The sequence below is a fragment of the Lissotriton vulgaris genome, chromosome 6 (genome assembly GCF_964263255.1).
Source record: "Lissotriton vulgaris chromosome 6, aLisVul1.2, whole genome shotgun sequence".
NCBI lineage: Eukaryota > Metazoa > Chordata > Amphibia > Caudata > Salamandridae > Lissotriton > Lissotriton vulgaris.
In genome coordinates, this window is record NC_141694.1 from 294,137,781 (window position 1) to 294,161,981 (window position 24,201).

The 24,201-nt window shown below is 44.3% G+C and overlaps 1 protein-coding gene across 1 annotated transcript; it reads left to right on the forward strand.

Annotated features, from left to right (window-relative positions):
- Window positions 1-5,278: 5,278 nt before the first annotated feature.
- On the forward strand, window positions 5,279-22,032 carry LOC147707150 (uncharacterized). Its single transcript, XM_086925630.1, has 2 exons — window positions 5,279-5,680; window positions 21,571-22,032. The coding sequence occupies exons 1-2, from the start codon at window positions 5,279-5,281 to the stop codon at window positions 22,030-22,032; spliced, it is 864 nt and encodes a 287-aa protein (XP_086781756.1).
- The last annotated feature ends 2,169 nt before the right edge of the window (window positions 22,033-24,201 follow it).

Sequence of the window (24,201 nt, forward strand, 5' to 3'; positions counted from 1 at the left end):
CAAGATGATAGACAGAATGTTGCACAATGGCAAACGTTCACCCCCAGTCACAGATCTGGGTTTAATCCATCATTAATTTGCTCACCAAGCCACCCCAGTTCAGACATAGCCATATGCAAATCAGTCTTGACCCTGTGCCTCATGGGAACAGCCCAGCCCGAACTGCCAAGCCATGTCTTCCCTGGACCGGAATCAAGCATCCTAGGACCAGTTTCTGGCTATCAACCATCTTCACATAGGGTGAACAGCAAAGTGGACAGGATCAACCAGCCTGACAGAATTGCTGGGGAGGGGCTGTACCCACTTCAAAGGCCTTTGCCTATAGCACACACAAAGGTACCTAACACCAGGCCTGCCCTACCTTTTGTCACCACAGACAGTTTGGAGCCCTGGTTAGGGAAAGGGAAGCACTCTCCAGATCCAGTGTTTGGGGTTAAAATAGGAGTACCCCCACAAATTATTTGCACCAGGTATAAATATTGGACCTCAAGAGAAACTCCACAGAACACTCCTGGACTTGTGGGAGATTCAGAAGTAGGACTGCATTGCTGCTAGAAGACTGCCCTGATGACAGGCAATGTGAGACCTGTAGCGCTGCAACAAATACAGCCTGCAATGACTGCCACTGCAAAGCTGCGGCAACGTCTGCATCTTAATTCTACAGCAGTGGCTGTCAGCGATGCTCGACCAGCATTTCTCATGGAACGCCTCCTCCTTGCAACTTCCTCAAACAGAAATGGAACACTTTGTGCCAGACTTGAGAAGGTAACTATTCAGCGGGACTAACTTGATCATTGCATCCAACCCATGCTCCATCCCAGTAAGCCTGAACTTGTGAGTTTCCACCAGTCTAGTCAAATGACTGAGAGTAATTTTGCAATTTTAGGCGCTATTTAAAAAACAATATTTTGGGGCTTATTTAATAGCCCCTGCATCACTTTTGCACCACAGATGCGTCACTTTTTGTGAAGCAGTGGTGGCCTAAATAATGCGCCATGTTGTGCCATATTTACAAACAGAAGCATCTAGGCAGATGCGTCACCTCATAAACCCCTGCTCTACACTATACCTGTGCGAGGTATAATGTATGCAGGGTGGGTGTTCCCCAGGCGAAAGGGTCGTAGGAGTGGTGCAGTGAAATCTATAATATTTCACGGCCCCAGTTCCAGGATGCCCATGCTTCAAAACCTTACGCCTGCCTCATGGCAAGTGTAATGGTGATGCAGGCCCTTTCACATGGGGCTTGCACATGTGAAAGGACATATTTGTGGAGTCGTGTCTCTTTTCAGACATACCCCAGCAATGCGTCCCTTTTGCACCAACAGATATGTCAGTAATACTGACGTATCTAGCATTCCTTGCAACATGATGTGTCATACAATATGGCGCTTCCATCATGTCTCAAAGAGGGCGCACTGAGAAGTGTTGCATCACTGCTTTCACGCAGAGTTACAACACTTCTCATAAATGATGCTCTTAAAATGTTATATCTCTGGTTCTACTGATTGAATTGTTGTTGTTCTACTGTAATTAAATTTTGTTTTAAATTTACTCTACTTTTTTTTAATTGGTTTGGGGTTTTCTCTTGTGTTGTTTTCACTTTATTTTTGTGTTACATAAATACCTTCACAGTGCCTCTAAGTTAAGCTTGCTTGCTTTTGTGCCAAGCTACCGGAAGAAATGAGTACGATTAATAAATTTTTGATACTGACAATAATTAATCTTTTCTAAGCAGTATATATAAACATGGGCTTTTACTTCCCAAGTATTTGTATTATCCTTTAAATAGTTGTGAAACATAATATTTCGGGGCGGAGTCTCACCGGCCCTAAGATGGCTGGCTCGCTGAAGCCCCTGAGCTACTAACTCTCTCCTGGAGATTAAAGCCGACCCAGGAATCCCCACTACATGACACAGGTTGATCATGTTGCTGGAGCATGGGGGTGCAAATTGTGATCCCTTTTGTTGTCCCCCGATGGAGCGTCATACCCTGCCTGGGCCATGGCCACTAGGTGAGGCCTATATGTTCACTGATGGCCTACCCTGTGTCACATGAAATGGACTACAGAAGCCTGACCTGAACAGGAGACGAAGACTAGAGATAAGAGGACAAGGGGAAGTGAAAATTCGGACCCACTCAGCCTTCTGAAACCGTAGCCTATTGCCACACAATTATATCTTACAGGCCACATTCAAACCTTGGTGTTAAGGTGGGCTGCTTCAGTTGCTCCCTATTCCCCTTGCAGAGTGCCCATGGACTTAGAACATATGGGGCCTCATTAATGAGAAGTGACGCATCGCTACGTGAAAGCAGCGATGCGTCCCATCTCAGTGCGCCCTCCTTGCGACATGACTGATGCGTCATATTTACTGTATGACGCATCATGTTGCAAGAAGGGATGCATGTCGTTACAACGCGATGTTTTACATCGCAGTACTTTACGACGCATGTTTTACAACGCAAGTCGTTACCACAACTTGCGTTGTTGGGGGCTGGATAGTGAATAGTTTAATTTACTATTCCAACTCCAGTCCCCGTGAATAGTAGGGAAGGAGTTGGATAGTAAATTAAACTATTTACTATCCTGGAGCGCCCCTCAGCGCAATTCGTTGTTACAACTTGCATTGTAAAAGTTGCGTCGTAAGGGAAATGCTGTGTAACATCCGCTTTGTAAAGGATGTTCCCCTGCAAGAAGTAACAGATACGTCAGTATGTCTGACGTATCTGTATGGCGCAAAAGTGACACATTGCTGGAGTGTGTCACAAAAGTGATGCAACTCCAGCAATGTGTCCTTTCACATGGGGCAAGCGCCATGTGAAAGGGCTTGCGTCAGTCTTATGCCTGCTGTGAGGCATGTGTTAGGTTTTGACACATTTGAGTCCCAGAAGTGGCGCAGTGAAATCTGGTAGATTTCACGGCGTCACATTTACGACACTTTCTTGCGTGGGAACACCCCCCTGCAATCATTATACCTGGTGCAGGTATAATATAGCGCAGGGGTTTACAAAGTGACACATCTACCTAGATGCGTCACTTTGTAAATATGGCGCAACAAGGCGCATTTTTTACACCGCTGGTGCGTCACAAAAAGTGACGCACCAGTGGTGCAAAAGTGATGCAAGGGCTCATAAATGAGCCCCATTGTGCCCACTGGCAACCTTATGCGGCACTGCAACTGAAAAATGGGAGACGCGGGAAACGCAAACCAGATTGGAAAGTGAAATGCACAAGCTCACTGAGAACCATACAAGACATCCTACACAGATTCTCCTACACCACATAGAGCCTGCAAAGTTTGATTTGAATGCACATTTCACCACACAGGCTGAATATGCCTTACTTCAACTCACGTGGAATCATTATAAAAAAGGAAAAAATCCGGACAGGTTCCTTGCAGCACAGTTACACCAATAAGAGGTAAACACTGCTATTACCGCTAGACAAAGAGGTACTGTGGGTCTGGATACCCACTGTGATTACCGAAACATTTGCCCACTTTCCTAGCACGCTTTATTGTACGGAAGTGTAAGGTGGCTTTGCTTCTGAACCTTCTGAACAAGACTTCATTAGGGATCCCTGCTTGCCCACTTTGTCGGAGCCCGGTAAACTGCATCTTAAAGGGGAGATCACAGAAGAAGAGATTTCAGAGGCCATTAGCACCATGCCCAAAAACAAAGTGCCAAGTGACAATAGATTTCATCACAAGACCGGAGGCTACATTATGCATACAACTTTTAATATGCAGATCCCAGCCGCATCACAAAGGAAAGTTCTAAATAGAACAAAGGCAACAGCTAAAAGCCATGAGCCAACAAGATACAGCCTCTTTTAAATGCGGCTCCCAAGCAGATAAGTCTATCTTTATTCTTCCTGTCATCTCTGTTTATTGATTTCTTTAAGAACTTTAATCAGTAATTTACTGTGATTTACTGCGTTTTGGGGTTTTATAGACTTTAGTATGAGTCTGTTATTATGGTGTGGCGCTTTCCTTCCCCCGTGATCCCACACCCTCTTTCCACTACCAATTTCCAATCTATGGAAATTCCCTCATTATAAACCCCCCCCCCGCGCGATTGTGTGGATTCAATGATTTTGATTTGAAACTTCTAATGACTCTGATTACTCTTAATCGATAATCCTCATTTCCTTCTACTCGTTTAAACCGTGCTTAGCACGTCTTCGCTGGCGATATACATCGTTTTTTATAATTTTTTGTTGGGTAAGTATACTTTTTTGCTAACCTTTAATTTCCTTCGTTTCTCCCGTTTTCCCTCGCGTTCAGCAACGCGAGTCTCTGCCAATATTCAAGGAATGACCCTTAGCAACAACGACGCCGCGTCGTCGGGTTGCTAAGGGCACTTCCTTTATTTCATACACGTCCACGAAGCTTCGGGGCGTTTCTATAGCAACCCCGCACGCGTCCACGAAGCTTCAAGTGTTCCTATAGCAACCCTGCTAACGCTCATCTTCACCGGCAAGCGACGACTGCATACAAACGATTTAACAAACGTTTAACGCTTAACAAAACGATTAAACCCTCGCTATTTCAGATGAGAGCCGTTGTTTCCTACCTAAGATCAAGGGGTGTTCGTCTAATTATCTACCTAGACGATATTCTAATTATGGCACAAGAAAAGTCACACTTAATTCGAGACCTGGATATTGCGATGAAACTCATAGAAAGTCTAGGTTTCATCATAAACAAGGAAAAGTCTCACTTGACCCCCTCAAAATCCTTGGAATTCCTGGGCTTCACGGTCGATACCACCCGTTGTCTCCTCCTCCTTCCTTCGAAGAAAATCGCAAAAATAAAGAAGCAAATAAAACATGCTCTGAGCAAACAGTCTCTCTCCCTCAGGGACTTAGCCAGGTTACTTGGTCTCCTCTCATCTTCAATTCAAGCGATTTTTCCAGGACCACTCAATTATCGGGCTCTTCAGAGAGTCAAAGCGAGAGCCCTGAGGTCAGGACTTTGGTACGGAGATCAGATTTCTCTGGACTCAGACTCTCGTTCAGAATTGATTTGGTGGCTAAACAATCTGGAGGCTTGGAACGGCAAGGCCATTTTTGGCTCTTCCCCGGAATTTGTTCTGGAATCGGACGCCAGCCTTCACGGTTGGGGTGCTTGCCTCTCGGATGTAAACACTGGAGGACTTTGGTCTCAGGACGAATCTCTCCACCACATAAACTATCTGGAGCTGACGGCCGGACTTTATGCTCTTATGAGCTTCAAAGATTCGCTTCAAGGAAGGTCTGTCCTTTTGAAAATGGACAACATGTCGGCAGTGGCTTACATCAATCGCCTAGGAGGCACGAAATCTGCGGATCTCTCGGATCTAGCAAAAAAGCTTTGGATGTTTTGCCTAGAGCACAAGATTGCTCTAAGAGCAGAATACCTTCCGGGCACTGCCAACTCATCCGCAGATTGGAACTCCAGGTTCCTTGTGGATTTCAGCGATTGGAAGCTGAACCCTCATGTCTTCAGGACTTTGAACCACATTTGGGGCCCTCTAGAGGTGGATCTCTTTGCAAGCAGACTCACCTCCCAACTTCAAGATTATTTCAGCTGGATGCCCGACCCGGGTGCTCAAGCATTCAACTCCTTCCTCCAGTCCTGGAAGGATGTCCGGGGATATGCCTTTCCCCCCTTTGCAATGATTCAGAGGGTCCTCCAGAAGGTGAGACAAGAACAATGTCTCCTCACTTTGATAACTCCCTTCTGGCCCTCCCAAGCTTGGTTTCCAACTGCTCTGGAACTAACTTGCAGCATTCCTTTTTTAATCCCCTCTCTGGAAGATCTTCTCACAGATTCAGACGGTCGAATTCATCCCCTTATTCTCAATCAGACTTTGTCCCTTCTTGCTTGGAAAGTGTCAGGAGATCTAACGAGATCTCAGGACTTTCTGACACGGCTTCAGTTCTCCTCAAGGAGTCTTGGGCCCCAGGCACACATTACAGATACAATAGAATCTGGAAACTGTGGGTTTGTTGGTGCATGGAAAGGGACCTGGATCCCTTGGAGGCTCCTATTGTTGACGTGACCAATTTTCTAGTCGAACAATTTGAAAGAGGACTTAGTTATAGATCCATTAATTGCTTTAGGTCCGCAATTTCTGCCGGACATACTCTCGTCAATGGCAAAACCATTGGGAAAAATGTTATCATTTGTAGGGTCATGAAGAGTATTCGTCTCAAAAGACCCCCTAGACCCAAGTATGACATACTTTGGGATGTTAATTTGATTCTTCGTCTCTTTAGTAATTGGCCTTCTAATTCTCTCCTCAATAGGAAGTTTCTTTCTATTAAACTCGCTACCCTTTTATGCCTAGTTTCTTGCAGAAGATCCTCAGATATCCGTTGTCTGGATATTTCCTATCGTTCTTACAATATTTTTGGCGTTAAATTTGAGATTCATAGTCGTACTAAAACCATGTCTGACTCCATATTTTATCCACGTTTCGATCTTCATCCTAAACTCTGTGTTGTCGAGTGCATGAAAGAATAAGACCTTAGAATGTCCAATCTCCGTCCAACCTCATAAGGGTATTAGACCTCATAAACCTCATAAGGGTATTAGTTCCCCTTCCATTGCTAGATGGATTAAAATCGCTATGAAACTAGCCGGAGTTGATCTATCAATATTTCAAGCTCATTCCATGAGAGGTGCTATGGCTAGCAAATCTCTTTGGTCGGGAGGTAAGTTGGATGATATTTTGAAAGCTGCTGATTGGTCCAATGCAGGTACTTTCGCTCGTCATTATTGTAAACCCATCCAACACATGTCTGATGCTGTTCTAGGAAGCTTCCAACATGCATAATGTAGCCTCCGGTCTTGTGATGAAATTGCGATTCTCATATTTACATGACTAGAGAATCTGGATTTCATTAAAGACTCGGAGGCTGACATTATCCCTCCCTCCCTCCTCACGAGGCATTCAATTTATTATTACTATATTTTTACTAGTATATATTCTTATGTATTGTAACGTTACCTTGATTTTATGAATCTTTGAATTTGTTCTTTCTGATGTCTCTTGAGATCCTTTAGTCTAATTACCTTTTTCTTTTCAGACAATGCCTGATTTGGACTTCGCCTTCTACGTCCTGTTTCGCTTCTTTTGGACCTTCTCCAGTCAAGTTATACGATCTCCTTGTTCCGATGACTCTACTTCAACATTTGAACTTTGAACTTTATCTTCTTGTCCTCATTTAAAAGAGGCTGTATCTTGTTGGCTCATGGCTTTTAGCTGTTGCCTTTGTTCTATTTAGAACTTTCCTTTGTGATGCGGCTGGGATCTGCATATTAAAAGTTGTATGCATAATGTCAGCCTCCGAGTCTTTAATGAAATCCAGATTCTCTAGTCATGTAAATATGAGAATCGCAATTTCCAGTCGACTTCTCTAAGGTTAACAAAGAACTGATGGTCCCCCTCCTCTATAAACTTTTTATGGAACTTAAGGGCAGCCAACATTTAATAAAGCACTCAGCAGCCTTATTTTTAAACCAGACAAGGACCCCACTAGATCTGCAGCCTATCGCCCAATATCACTTATAAGTACAGATATAAAGATACTTGTGAAGGTCCTAATGACCTGCTTTAGAGGGTTATCACAAGCTTGATTCATGACTCCCAAGTAGGATTTGTGACCGGTCATTCCTCCCGCAACCATATTCGTTTTCTGTCCAATGTTATCTGGCACATGCGTAATGATCCAGACAATATGATATTGACAAGTTTGATTAGTTGAGTGGGATTACTTATTCTGCATGTAAACAGAGCAGGAATAGGCCACAATAAACTGGCAAAAGTGTGATGGCTGTGTACCTCGCCTATGGTGTAGATTGATTAGTGAGCGCATTTCTCACAAACCTTTACAATCCAACAAGGGATGAGACAAGGGGGCCAATTGTCACCCTTTCAGTTCTTTCTGGCCTTGGAGACCTTGGTGGCTGCTATCCATCAGTGAAAAATTTTCATTATGCTGTCGATATCTTACTGACCTTGATTGACCCATAATCCTCTACGCCATACCTCCTATAAAATAAATTGGACTAATTGTGAGGCTTTACCACTGATGAATCACAGCCAGTGGTCTATGCTTGATGCTTATGACGTTACATGTAAGGCATCATACTTGAAATACCATGGCCTGCCAGTCAAGAGGGATCTGGACAACACGTTGGCTAGTAATATACAACCTCCACCTGAAAAAATGGACCAGGACTTTGAACGATGGTCCACTTTGAAGGCCTCCTTCTAGGGAAGGGTGTGGCTGATAAAACAGGTGATGGCCCTCAGGCTTAACTCTGTCTTCAGCATGCTGCTTGGGATTCACACTATTAACAAGTGCATCAAGCTGTTTTTCTGGGTAGGATAAGTATTGCCACCCCAAAACATCAAAACTGCATCCAGAGTCAGACATCTCTGAGTGCCTGACATGCGCTTATACTATCTGGCCCTCCAACCTGTAGATGGTCAGCCACTCTGTGGTCTGGGAATGAACAGTTGTACAGGCCCTGGGTGGTCTAGATCTTCTGTATAATACCCGAGCTTCAAAAACTGCACATTGCACATTGCCCCTCTACCTTTCGGGCCATATGGACCACCTAGGAAGACTCACACCGACTCAGGGGCATTGACAGAACTGTTCACAATGAGGAACCACTCTGGTCCAATGAGGGTGTTGTAGTTGGATGGAAGCCAGTCAGATGGGCTATTTGGGAACATCAGGGTTTAAGACAATTGGAGACGGGGACTCTTTTGGCTCATTCGAGATGCTCAAGTCAAAGTTTGCATTACCCTAGTCACAATTGTGGAAGTATTGGCAAATACGACACTGCCTACATGAAAACTGGGGCGAGATCCAAACCATCTCCCAGCCTTGCTTATTCTAGATTACCTCAGGATGTGAGGACTATCTTAGGGAGGTGTCTACAATTTATGTCAATTACTCATTGACAGCCTCAACTCTCATGGCACCCATACAGCATCCCGAATTTACTGGAAGGAACGATTAGGAATAGCCTACTCAGAGACCAAATGGAAGTAAGTCCTGGATTGTCATGACAACTCACTTCAAGAACAGCGCATGAAAAATTCTAATTTCAGAATTTTACATAATTGATACTGGTCCGCTTGCACAGGACCTGCCTGACTCGGAATGAAACCTGCTGGCGTTGCCCATATGTTGGTTGTGATTTTTACCATATATTGTGGTTCTGCTAATGGTGTTGCCATATCGGCATTCAATATGTGGAACACTACATTCAATTAGTTACATACCGTGTAGAGAATATGACCTTTCTGCACAAATTTACTGACATGGATGACAAATCCTCCCATTGGCATAGATGGATGTCAACAGCCCTTATGGTTGCCAAGATATGCATTCTAAGATGCTAGCACTCACCGCAGGTGCCTTTGCACTAGGAGTGACATTGAGTTGTACCACTTGGCCACAACATATGAACAACATGTCTATAAGGTTGAAGATCAATTACATCGATTTTACGAAACATTGGGACCCCTTCCTAGGTCTTCAAGAACCTTAATTTTGTCTGCCACAAAGAATCTCTGCTTCCCCCTTTCTCATTGGTTGGCAGGCGGGGAAGTTATTGCATCAACTTACAGACCCACTGGGAGAGTCACACACTCACTCACAGAGGCACCCAGGTCACTATTTGGGCACGATGGGACAGATACAGGAGGCATATTCCAGAGTGAGATATAGGGGATACACTTTTTACACTTACAGTTAATGCAGTTATGTTCTTGTACAATTGTGGGTGGGGGAATATGGAGTAGATGCAAAAGTATTAAGTCCATAAAGGGGCAGTACTGTTCATAAAACAGTATTCATAAGTGTTGTTGATGGGGTGGTACCAGGTATTCCCGATATTTTGACTCAGTAATGGGCTTCTAGCTGTGTCGGGTACTTGATGTAAGCGATGTCTCCTGCTGTTCCTTTTGGATTTGTTTTCTTTTACCTTCAATTCCTTTCATTTGCATATTTGCTTCTGTATAGCACTGTACAGGATACTAACCTGTGATTGACATTAAAATTGCAATAAAAAAATGTGGAAAAAAATTCATAATACAAATATACATTTAAGTTCCCTCATTGGACTGTGCATGACTCCCGGTTGCTCCCCATCCCCTTTTTTTGGTTATGCTGTCCTGATGAAGACCCGCTTTTAAGGTTCTAATTGGCCCCTTCCCCTGACTTCAGATTGAAACGTCAACAATCTCCACTTTCTCAACCTTGACTGAATATATTATGTACAGAGAAACAATATTGACTAAAGCAATCACCTCTTTGCTATGGATGTAAATGTTAGCTACTCACAACAGAGAAAGAACATGAAGCACAATAGAACTAGCACTTCATTTTTTTATTGGTGCATGATTTCACAGTTATATATACCATATTTCATTAATAACTAGCAGAAAAACAGAAAAACATTTGAAAATGCTAAAAGGAAAAAAAGGAAAGTAAGAAGATCTTGCACGATTTTGTTAGTTTATGCTCCCGCCCCAGAGGATCCCACCCACCAGGAGTTGGACACACTCAATTGTCTTCAGTTTTTTAGAACAAGCACTTCAAAGAAGTTTTGAACAGACTAATACCAACAAATAAAGCAGACATTTAGAAGCAAAAACAGACCAGATCACTGCCCCACCACTGAAAGAAGAAATAATCACTACTATCCAATCTCTCTAGAATAGAAAAACTCCTGGACAAGAACGCCTCAATACAGATATTCCATGAGGAGTTTGAAACATCCACCAAGATCCTCCAACAACTGCTTACATTGATTTGGGAGGGAATGCAAGTACAAGGTAACAGAAATGAAGACATCGTCATCCAGACTCCAAAGAAGGGAGCATTAATGAACTGTAACAACTGGTGTGGAATCACCCTTCTGTAAATCCTGAATAAAATCCTGGTGAACATCATTGAACAGTGCATTTCTAATACTGTGGATAAGCAAATAAGAAAAGAATAGGCTTGGTTTGCAAGGGAACAAGTGCGTTGATCAGGCCCTATTTAACGCCATAGTGCAATGCACACAGTGGCAGAGGCAACTGTTCATCAACTTCATTGATTTCCAGAAAACCTTTGACAGTATACACTGTGACAGCCTCTAGAACAAGCTTCTCCAATAAGTAGCTTGTGAGCTATTGGTAGCTCTCCAGCTAACTGTGAGTAGATCTCGTGTGTGCTGTCAAGCCTACCAATTTAGAGGCTTTTGGTTGGTTAAATGAATATTTTGTATACCAAAGGTAGTATAGCTCTCTTTGTACAGTTCCACCAATGTGTAGCCCTCAATTCTGCCCAGCTCTACCGTCATCCTTGCAAAATATTGAAGGTGCAAACATATGAGAATAATGGAATTTCGCAAAAATTAGAAATGACCGATTAAAAATCAAGGAGAATTAAAAAATCAACAATTGATTTTGATGTCAGCTTATACAAATGGATTTTTGGTTTTATACAAATCACTGAACAGAACTGCACTAAGACAGGCACTGGATCCCACCTCTGAACACCAAAAAAAGAAATTGGAGTGTCAGTTCAGGTATGGTGAGAACTTCCCCCAAACATTCATAAAGGTGAATCACAAAGTCACTAAATTAACGTGTTCCCAACCCCCTGGTAGCTACTGGAACTAGTTAAAAATATTTAGGAATTTTTAAAGTTTATATTTAAAAATAGAACCAAAAAGCGCTAACCATCACCCGCAGGCGACTCGCTGTGCGAGGTTTCGAATTAATCAGAGGCTGGTTTGCAGTGGGTCTGATGGTGAAGTCATCGACGAATATGCTCAGCATTGCTCAGAGTAAGGTTAAGTCATCGATCGGATGATGCTCAGCACAGCGAGAAGAGACATTTTCAATCGGGTGCTACTCTGTGTCAACTTTGGTGAAGTCATCAGTAAAGGTTGTTCAGCATTATATCCAGTGAAGGTTTCAGTTAGGCAGGGAGGACTAAACTCAGACCGCGGTCAAAGGGCCAAGACCATGCGGACAATACTTGAGGATGAGTACTCACTCACACAGAGGCCAGCATGGGCAACCAGGTCAGGTCCACTTAGGACTGCTCAGTTGGAAGCGTGTTGCAGTCCTGTAGATCAAACAGGTGGTCAGCCAACTGACCCTTATTGATACCTCAGGGGTTCCGGGGCCAAGGTAATCAGGTCCACTCCTGGGTAGAAGTTACGCTGCTTTTATTCTTGTACTCTTCTGAGTCCCCCTTGCTTGTTTGTTGGTGACCTTTTAACGTGCCGTTTTTTGTGCACAATGCACAAACATTGTGGTGGATATGCATTACTTTTTAAAGTATGGCATGAAGCAAGGGTGCTTTGATCACACATTGAGACTTTGCCCGAAGCAAGTACGCTTTGTTTTGCACCGTGATGTTTTGTGTTACACTGTGTTGAGTAATGTAACACTACTCTTTTTTTGACACAACACAGCAGTGTGTGACTTTTAGTAAATCTGGTCTTTGTAATTGATCTATAAAATGAGGGTATCATGAAGGAGCTCCTTGTCTCCTGGCAAAGATAAACAAGCACTGGCATAGCCATTAGGTCTCACTTTTGGGACCTTATAAGTGTTTAGTTATCCAGCACAATATCCTTGGTGCAACAACATCAAGTGTTGCATGGCTAACACTAATAAGATCCCAAAGCGAGATCTATTGGCTATGCCAATGCTTGTTTTTCCAGAAACGGTTGTGATCTGCCCACCTCATGACTATTAATGAGGCACGGATCAGCCTGCAGCTCCTTGTGACAAGTATCAAATGTCTGAATAAAGAAACTGCGGCCTATGTGTGAAACGGATTCCTGTCATGAACAGAACAACACCACAAGCAGAGGTACTTTATAAATGGACATGGGGGCTGCATGCAGGGCCCCAGGGCCCATGGGTCACTGTCTAGCCCCACCCCCTGTAAGGAATCTCAGCCTGCACATGCTGATATGGTGTAAAAGATTGACAGTCTAGACTTTGCCAATGGTCCCTGCCAGCATCAGCAGTGGCAGCCGGTATATACTCTGCACCCCATCTGGATGGTGAGACGACACGTCTGTGGGTGCCCCCACTTCCCATGTGATTTACTCGGGTTTGCAGCACGTGCGTGTAGAATGGCCACTCTGACATGCAAAACACTTGTGTGCAATACTAGTGAAGAGGCTTTCACACTCATTTGCACCAGCCTCGCGAGTGCAAAGTTATCGGTTAGTAGGCTGATAAGATGGCAAAGAGAAAGGTGCCTTGGGCCAGCATGGACAGAAGACCTGTACTGGGAAGGCGGTGGCAGGATAGCACAGGTGATGCTAAACACCTGACGTAGGCTGTTGATCGGCTCCTGTCAAGATCTCGAGCAAGGTTTCGATCCGGGAAGGGCTGACAACTTCTCATCCTTCTAAGGTTGAGAAATCATTTATAATGGGCTTTGCATTAGTGACTCGTGAAGCGTGCGCTCCAAGAAACGATTGGATTTATGGTGTGTGCCTTGTGAACGCTCAGCAGTGCTATTGCCAAACCCCCGTTGGCGGCGAGTTTATTTGATTCAGTGGAATGTGTACGTCGTGCATTACAAACGTCCTGGGTGGTCAGAGGTAAATGAGGTGCTCAAAGTGATTATCACTTCTGTATCTATGTCTGCCCGCATGGCTAATAAGGGCTCATTCATATGTATGAGGCGTGGTATAAAGGCTGTGCTTGGGAGCAGAGAAGAGAGGCTCGGCATAGGGGTGAGGGGAGGGACACAAGCGGCGCTGCCGGGTAATTGATTGTGGGCTGAACAAACTGAAATATGGGCTTGTCATCATGACTCGGCTTTTTCTTTGTAGTGCAAATATGTGAATGGTCAACTGTAAAATAAGGAATTTTTACCTAAAGCATAATATTTTGTATAAAAAGAGAAGGCTGGCTTTGTAAGATCGAGCAGTCTCCTGAGAATATACACCGTGTTGTACTTCTAGGATACCTGTTACTGGCTGCAGCCAATAAATACGATCTTTGACTTCACCAAGAAGACTCTGTGTTTCTGTAGTCTGAAACAGGAAGGACTCGAAGTCTTAGGGTGTGTTCCCTGGCACCGCTAGGTTCTACAAAACCCAGTACTTCAGTTGGCGCCCAACGTGGGGCGATTTCAGCTGTACCGGTCCAAGCCAGAGGTTCGTGAGGAGCTTCGTGTGAAAATTCTGGAGGAAGGCCGCCACTTCATCGACCCCTGCATGTCGACATGGTCCGAAAGTCTTTGCTGCGAGGTTCCCCGCTTCCCAACGGCTACGAAGGACTGCTGCCCTGACTATCGCCCTGCTTTGGACCCTTGATGATTGGTAGAGCAAAACGTTAGACGAGTCTTCTGGTGACGTCATCGATACCTCAGTTAAGTATGAGTGGAGCGTCTCCCAGTCCTTAATTTGGTTTTTAGTTTTTGGGTATCCCCTTGGGATCGCTTTGATTTGGAACTTGCAAGTACCAAAGCCGAGGGACTCGTGTATTCACGAGACTATCGTATTCGATAATCCTTTGAAGTTTGAAGCTAGACTAGAGAGCGAAGATGCCTGGTTTTCGCAGACTTGGAAATCTGTTTTGTCTTGGTTGTAATAGGGATGCCCGATTGGAGGACTCGTGTCCGGTTCCTCCGATTGGAACTCCAACCTATGAACTTTATGTGAAACATGGCGTAGGCCCCATCGCATTTAATGAAGTATGGATCCGATACACCAGGAAAGATGGTGTTTTAAAATGGCCCCAATATGGTAGTTTTGACACAGAGATTTTGGATAATCTGGAGGTTAAACTTTTTAAGAAGAAAGCCCGGCCGGCAATGTTTGACTCTTTTCGCATATGGCGCAAAGAAGCCAAACAAAGAGAAATGAAATTAGCGAAGAAAAATAAACGAGAACGAGGTATGTCAATGGTACAAGCTGCTGTTGCGTTTAGGGATAATGAGGAAAAGCAAGAAAGCTAACAGATGCTTAGGGTGAAGAACTTAGCGGTAGATGGATGCTACCCAGTCTTGCCGCCTAAAGAGCAGAAAGACGAGAAAGATCTTGAGAAAGATCCTTTAATGTCGCATCTCTTGAGTTCGCCACCCCCTTATGCACAAAATGCTACGGCACCACCACCACCAGCTGTGGTTGCACAACACCCAGTTGTTGTGCCACCTGTGATTCCACCACAGCCAGCTCCTTTTCCGTTGGCTACTATTCCTTTGGCGCAGCATCCTCAGGGGCCGCCACCTTCGTCTCCTTCTTCGTCTGCTACTCCTACGCCTGTTCTTAATGCTCCCTCCATTCCGACTTTGAATTCTTCTGCTATTGTTCCGTCTTCTCTTATTCTTTCACCTTCTCCTTCTGCTAGACAACGAATGACTACTGCAGTTACTGGTTTCTTTTCTCCTTTGTTGGGACAATTGGGTATGTCCCCTGTTACTGAGCGTAGACAGTCACGTAGTCAGTTGCCGAATATGGATGAGCGTACGATTTTGGACCACATGGCTCGTAAATGGATTATGTACGATACACAGTATGATCCTGAGGGTGTTATGCATGTTTTCCTTCAATGGGAAGCACCGAAGCAACGGTACGTTTTCGATACGATGTGTGCTTTTCTTGTTGAAAAATGGGATGAGGAAGTAGGGCAAGCTCCTGACGAGTTGTATAGCATACGTTCCGAATTTGCGAAAGGAACTATTGTGAGTTCATCTGATGTTGGGAAAGCGGTCGCGATGTTGTTGTCATTTAGGAGTGAGTCTCCTTCTCGACAATTGTTTGGGCCTGATTCTTCAGTTGGGAGAAAGGCACGACAATATCCCATGAGAGAGGTTCCTCCGGTGTGGAAAGAAGAAGTAGCTGCTGGTGCAAATAATAATCCGCCCGCTGTACCGGCTCATTTTCAGCGTGTCTGGGTGCATGTTCCATGGAAACGTGCTGAAGTTTTAGCTATTAAGCAGTCTTTGCCCGATCCACGCAAAAATCCAGCAGGGTACTATAAAGAGTTGACTCAGACTGTGGGTTCGTGTATTATGAATTTGGCGGACATCGACATGTTGTTTGGCAATGTTGTTCCACAACCTATTTGGAGTAAGATTCGTCATACGGATCATGCGGTTGAATTGGGTGACACATGGGTTAATCTTAGAGACGCCGACAATAGACAAGTAGGCGGTGCTAAGCCTGAGGATTTGATTACTGAACTTCCTGATAAGATTGATACGTATATGAAGACTTTAATGCCCGAATTGCGTCTCAATTGGGACAAGTTGTCTGCATGTAAGCAGAAGAAAGACAAAACAGTGTCTGACTTTTTCACGAGGTTCGAAGAGACCTTCGTCGACCATAGTGGTCAGGATATGGCTACCGAGGGTGGTCAGAGATTGTTTGTTGACAAATTTGTACATAATTTGCTTCCTGAATTGTGCAATAAGTTGAAGGATTCTGAAAGTGCTTGGGCTGTTTCCACGTCAGCACAAATTTTGGCTACTGCCCAGTACTATGAAAATAGGCGCAAAGATGAGTTAGAGAAAGCGGATAAGAAGACTAAGGAATTGAAAACTGTAATTTCTTTTACAGCAAGCTTATCCACCCCGTACTAATAATCAACGTGATTATCAGCAGAATCAGCAGTATTCGAGAAACTCGCAAAGAAACGAGTCTTCTCAACAACGATTTCCGTATGGTCCTAATCAGTGTGCGTATTGCAAAGAAGAGGGTCATTACAAAAATAGTTGTCTGGTTTTGTTGCAGCGTATGAATGGTGTTTCTGGTGTAAGAGGTAGAGGTGCTCAACAAGCCCCTAGAGGTAGAGGTCGTGGACAGAATGTACTTTCTTTGCCTCCACAGAACTCGATGAATAGTTTTGATCAACAGCGAGGTTCATCTGGTAAGACCGCTCAGTACTATACGGACGATTACTATAATGAAGGTGAGGAAATGAATGGTAATGATTGTTAGGACAGCCATGGACAAAGAGAGGGAGTTGTTTCAGTTCCAGTAGATCAGAGTGGACCTTATGTTGAGGTGATTACATCAGGTGTGTCAGAGCCTTTTCTGTTGGATACTGGTGCTACAAAGAGTTCTATTATGCACTCAAAACTCCCTGGCGCACCTTTGTCTGGCGAAATGAATGTTTCAGTAGGTTTTTCTGGCGCCCCGGTTAGGAACCCGATTTCTAGTCCTATGTCTCTTTCTGTTGGACCTTATGAATTTGAAGCACCCCTCATTCTGACGACAGGTTGTGGGGAGAACCTTTTAGGATTGGATCTGTTGAAAAGACTATATGCGACAGTGTATTGTTCTCCTTCGGGAGTACAACTTACACTGGGCAAGAGAGTGGTCTCCCCGATGTATTTGTCGAAGGATACACTTCCGACAGAATTGTCTTCTCTTCTGGATGCTCTTTGGGCTACTGGTCCTAACGGCGTGGGTCTTTTGGAAATACCACCATATATTGTAACATTGAAAGCCAATGTTAGAATGCCGCGCATTCCCCAATACAAGATCTCTAGTGAAGGTGAAAAGGCATTGTTAGCGATCATTTATGATCTGATCGAAAAAGATGTAATTGAAGAGACAAGAGGCAACGGTTGTAATAGTCCTGTTCTGCCTGTTTTGAAGCGTACCGACCCTTCCCAGCCACCTGTTTACAGGTTTGTGAATGATCTTAGAGAGGTCAATAAAATAGTTGTGCCATAGTTTCCCGTTGTCCCTGATATCACTGCCCAATTGACTATGATTCCAGCTTCAGCCACTTGGTTCTCGGTGGTTGACTTGAAGAATGCTTTCTTCAGCATCCCGATTGCCGAGGAGAGCAGGGATATTTTTGGCTTCAGTTTAGGAGGCCGAAGCTTCCGCTTCAAACGCGCTCCTCAAGGCTACTGTGAAAGTCCATCGATATACAGTCAGGCTTTAAAAACACAGCTTGATATGATTGTTTTTCCTGATGGCGCTACCCTTATTCAGTACGTCGACGATTTGCTAGTCGCCACAGATACTGAGGAGATTTGTAAACAAGCCACCTTGTCGTTGTTGCGTCATTTGTCTGATTTGCATCACAAAGTGTCTCTTTTGAAATTGCAATATTGTCGACAAGAAGTAACCTACTTAGGTCACCTCTTATCGAAGGAGGGAAGAAAACTGACCCCAGAAAGAATTCAGGCAATTGCAAAATTGAGTGTGCCAAGGACACAGAGAGAAGTACATGCTTTCTTGGGCATTACATCATATTGCAGACAATGGATACAGATTTTTTCTTTGTTGGCCAAACCTTTGGTGGCATTAACTTGTAAAGATACACCGAATCCCATTCCGTGATCTGAAGATTGTCAGAAAAGTTTTTCCGAATTGCGTGATGCATTGTGTTCGGCTCCTGTGTTGGGTACCCCAGACTATAGTAAGCCCTTTACACTGTATGTCCATGAGAAAGTGTCAGGATTGAACCCATTGCAGACCGCTCTTTGCAGGTGTCCTCCACTACCAAGTCTTCCTTCTGGATTAAGTCCTCACCCACTCCCACCAGCTGGACTCAGCTTGTTGCTAACTATCGCTTCGCACAGAGCAGGCATTTCCCTGTTGCCAGAGATAGCTTAGTCAGTTAGCGTTCTAGTGTTTACTTCGAACGCTGGCTCTGTGTACTTGGAGCGCGAGAGTTTTTCAAACGTCGCACTTCAACTGAAGATTTTCCGAGAGGCGAACGTGTCATTCGCGCTCTTTTCATAGTTAGCTATTTTGGTGACAATTATAGTAGTTGTCAGTCAGGTTTAGTAACTAAGTCCTGTCCCCTCTTTTCAGTTCCTTTCCCGAGGCTCCGGCGGCAGTTTCGGCCGCGTCTGTCACCCCTCCAAGCCCCGCTAGCCTCACGGACTTCCTCAGCGAGGCATCTTTGCGGTTCCTTTCCCTAGTTATCATTCCCCTTTCTCGTCAGACACGAAAATATCCAGCTCCTCAGAACTTGGTCGGCGTGTGCTGTATCCCTTGTCACCCAGGCAGCGGCACGCTTCACTGACAGCTCTTCATTCAGCGGCAGTTGCAGCTAGAAGTTGGTGAGCTCGAACCAGTTATCTTTGTCTGGAAATTACTTGTACTGTTGCTCAGCCACATATGTTTAATTGGAGTCTCAGTGGAATTCCTTGAATCTAATTCACTGCCAGCTTAAGACATTAAACTCAACTACTTTTGGAACTGAACATTTGGCAGGCTTCTATTGGTGTAGTGAAGCGGAGCTACATATCATCTACCTTCCATACAGAGTCTACAAGTAGATAATAATATATATATATATTCTTGTGTACCACCTATACTGCATTCTCTGTGCTTTTGCCAGCTAAGCTCCAAAGACTATTCTACACAGCAGATACTTTTGAGACCTACTAGAGAGCAGCTAAATCTCACACATACACAGGTACTTGGGCTAAGGTCTAAAAGTGATTAGTTGAGGAATTTAGCATATTGAAGGCCAGAACTTAGTAATGTTGTTGTTATGTTTTGCAGAATGAATCTTCACAAATCCTAGAGCGGGAGAAGATATCTGTGTGAGCAGTCTCTCTGTTTGTCTTATCCACTTCCCCTTTCCCTGACGTCCCTGTAGCAAGAGAAATCCGGCTCAGTGGCGAAAGGGAATTGGGAGCTAGCTTCACCTTCGGTTTGGTACCCCCGCGGAGCTCTGAAACTACAGGTACTTCTTGACAGAAATAAGGTTGTGCATTGTCAGTGCTGACACAGTCTTTCGGAGACAAGCAGCGTCCATGCGCGTATTTTTCGTCGACTTTGGATCCGGTAGCTAAGGGGTTGCCAAGTTGCTTGAGAGCCACAGCGGCAGCAGCTGTTTCTATTCGACAGTCTGCTGGATTAGTGATGAATAATATGTTGATTGTGATGGTTCCACATGCGGTGGACACTTTGTTAAACAGGACCAAGACACAGCACTTAACTAGTGCTCGTTTGTCAGGTTACGAGTTGACACTGTTAGCGAGTCATGTGCACATAAAGAGGTGCAATACACTAAATCCAGCCACGTTATTGCCGATTTCAGTAGAGACAGATGATGTCGAACAGCACGATTGTTTTCTCAGGACAGAAGAAGAAACGAAAGGGAGAGTAGATCTAAAAGATACTCCTCTTGTGAAGTGTGACGGAACCTTATGGATGGATGGTTCATGCTTCAAGCTTCCGAATGGTGATACAACTGCGGCATATGCTGTCACGACTTTGCATACGATTGTGGAAACTGCACGTATCCCACATAATTCAGCTCAAGCAGCAGAATTGATTGCACTTACGAGAGCGTGCGTGTTGTCGAAAGGAATGAGAGTGACCATATATACTGACAGCCAGTATGCCTTTGGCGTGGCTCATAGTTTTGGACGATTGTGGAAAGAACGTGGGTTCCTGACTTCGCATGGAGCTAAGATACAGCATGGTCAGTTGGTGAATGAGCTTCTTGAGTCACTGACCTTGCCGTTACAATTTGCGATTATGAAATGCAGTGCACACAAAAAGGTTACTGATGATGTTGGTCGTGGAAATGCATTTGCTGACGAAATCGCAAAAGAAACAGCAAAAGATGTAATGAATCGAATGTATGTTGCAGGTCCTGCAAGATGGGTTGGTGACGTTGGAATGTGTGAAGATACGATAGAGAGTGTGAAGCCTATTCAAGCTGAAGCTTCAGAGAAAGAGTTGAGTGTGTGGAGAGAGAGTACGGGTAAATTGGATGCAAATGGTTGTTGGGTTGAATTGTCAGAACATCAGCGATGGTTGTTACCCGATGCGTATGTGCTTGCAGTGGTGATATTGGCCCATGGAATGGCTCATATCAGTGTGAAAGGGATTTGTAAGTTGTTAGCTCCAGTATGGCAAAATGCTGGAATTCCTAAGAGTGCAGAGAACGTGGTCAAGAATTGCATGGTGTGTCTGAAATACAATCCTGGTAGGGGAACCCCAACTCCAGCTGGTCATTTTGCGCCTCCAACGTATCCGTTCGAGGTTTTGCAGCTAGATTTCATCCACATGGAAAGGTGCAACAATTTGAAATACGTACTCGTTGTTGTTTGTGCCTTTTCAAGATGGGTAGAAGCATATCCCTTAAAAGACAACACTGCCTTATCCACAGCTAAAGCCCTTGCCAAAGAATTCTTCCCTAGGTTTGGAATGCCGAGAATGGTCTGGAGTGTTAATGGGAGTGAATTTGTGGGTCGAGTGATGAAGAAAGTATGTGAAGGGCTAGGTATCCAACAAAAATTCCATGCTGCAAATCACCCCCAATCAGCTGGACTGGTAGAGTGCTATAATGGCACACTAAAACTGAAATTGGCCAAGATCCAAGCGAGTTCTGATCTTAAATGGCCTGATGCTCTACCTTTAGCCCTCCTATTACCGAGAATGACTGTGCATTCGCGAGTGGGACTTAGTCCCTATGAAATTGTGTTCGCCCGCCTGGCCAACATATGGGGAGTGCCAAGGCCGACAAAATTCTGTGAAATCGAACACCCTGTACTGCTTGATTATTTGTATGAATTGATGGCTAAATTGCGTGTTTTACACCAACAGGTTCACGATACCCTGCCTCAGGTCTTTGAAGCTCCAGGACATCCTATCGATCCTGGATCATGGGTGCTGGCCAAGAACTTCCAGCGGACAAAGAATGACCAGCCCCGTTGGACCGGCCCTCACCTCGTCCTTCTCTCAACAAGATCAGCTGTTCTAGTGGAAGGGAAAAAGAACTGGATCCATGGCGTACACTGCAAGAGGGTCCCTTTTCCTCTACCGTACGACCGGTGGGTCCAGGAGGGGATCGGTGACTCTGAGACTGAGACTGTGCCTCGTTTTCTGCCTTTTAGCGATGCACGTGTAAAAGGAACAATTTCTGAACGAGAGAGTGACAATCTTTTGCAAGAAGCTGTGCCACCGTCAATTCGATTGAACACTACAGAGCCTGAACTCTTGTTCCTGAACCAGACAGTACCTAGAAAAAGCTGTTATAATTTGAGGCCTAGAACTATGGACAAATAAAAATTATTTTTTTTCTATTTTTGAAAGTGAAGCTCTCTCATCTGAGAAACGTTCTTATTTTTGTTTTTCGAACCGCCATCCGGGTTCATCTGCTAGGGTCGCAGTTGCCTAAGTCTTTGGAGTGTAGCTGAAGACGTTAGGTCGACAGTTCTGGTCGGTCTAAGGGAGTTGCCCTGGACTGACAGAAGCATTCCTTAGCATAGAACACCCTACCGCCGCGGGCAGCAATTTAGAGAGGATGGAGTTTTTCGAGATGGAGAGACCTGCCAAGCAGATGGACTTTAAAGCCAAAATGTGTATATTGATGACAAAGAAACGATTTTTGATATTATGTATTTTCATTTTGCTTAGTGTAATGACGTTTTTAATAGGATATGTTTTATTCTCTTTTCAAGTGACCTTTGCACCCACTACACAGCCCATACCTCCTTCTACTGTTTCCTCGCATTCTTTTCACCCTCTGCCAGAGCATGAGTCCACTAGAAGATTAGAGTTTATCAATAACTCCTTCATTCAGCTTTTACACCAACACCAATTAGTAGTGAACACAACTAATTTTGGGTGTGTGGTCTTATGCCACATACAACAGATAAGGGTATCCCATACTTGGTCTTACCATTTAGTTACAATGGTTCTTTGTGGGCGTTTCAGACGATGTTCATATATGCCATCGAACCATATCCCCCACGTTCCACGAGAAGTAAATCGAGCAACAAGGCATTGGTAATGGGAATCACAAATATGAGCAGAAACATTGACTCGTACAGAACGATTCCCAGAGATGAGTTACAAGCTTACGCTAGATGGAATGTAACAGGATATGGAGTTACTCTGAGTGAGAACCAGCAAGCAAAGAGATCCTCCCCGATTTGGATTGTACCCCATCAGGGTCACCTATGTCTGCAAGGTAGTGGCAAGAATCCCAGAGCTCAGTTAGGGAAAAGTATCTGCACTGAAACATATGTTTTTGCGTCAACGACTTCCCCTTCGTTTCTAGCAGCTAAGGGTACCTATTTCATCTGCCATGATAGAGCCTATACATGGTTGCCCCCTGACTTCTCGGGCACATGTTTTGTTTCGTTCCTGTTGCCTCCCACCTACACGGCCGCGGCAGATTACCATAAGACAAGGATAGTTAGAGGTGTCATCAGTAAAGAAGACACTGCAGGACAAGAATTTGGAGATTTCGTAAAGGGTTTTCTGCCGTTTTGGGGACCTATGGTGAACAGCAGGAACATAAGGCAATTGACAAGGGTGGTTGAATCCACTGTAGTTGAAACTGCCGGTGCCCTTAGTAATTTGACGGCTGAGCTCCAGTCGGATCGGCTTGTGACTCTTCAGAACATTGTTGCATTCGACGCCATACTTGCAGACCGAGGTGGGGTATGTAAAGTGATCCAATCAAGTTGCTGTATTTTCATCCCAGATAACGCTCCAACAGTCTACCAGGCCATTTCCAAACTGCATAAGATCTCTGAATCTATTCACATGGATAAAGGAGATTGGTCATTGATGGGGTGGTTCTGGGAACTGATATCCGCCTGGGGATGGAAGATTCTGATAATCATTGGGATGATCTTAGCCAGTCTTTTCCTGTTCTGTCTGTGTGTACAGTGTGCTCCTGCAATATGTGGCCTCTGTGCTACATCATGTGTAAGGAAACCTGTATCAAGAAACGAGCTAAGTAATAGGATGATGCTACAGCAACATCTTAATGACTTTATGAATATAGACATGGACTCAGATTAGCGTGAGTATAGGTTATTGCCTATGTAAGGGCAAAAGGAGGGTCTGTGGTACTGAAAATTCTGGACCCGTGTTATAAACAACATCGTATCATGACGATTTTGGTATCAGCAGACCGAGAATGATTAGAATACTATGCACAAGCATTTTCGTCATATTCGGGTGACGAAATCACCCTGAAATCAGAGTTTCCGTCCTGAACCCTCGGGTTCCATTTTGTGAACGGCAGCCATTTTTTCACAACTACATATCTCCAGTAATGAGGAGGAAAAGCGGATTACCAAATTGCAATTTTGTGCACATATGTCCCCAACCAATCTAACATACTTTTTTAGGAACCGGAAAACACACATTCCCTTGATATACAAGTGGTTTGCAATGCCTATAACATAATCACTGACATCTTATCACAATAACCAGGGA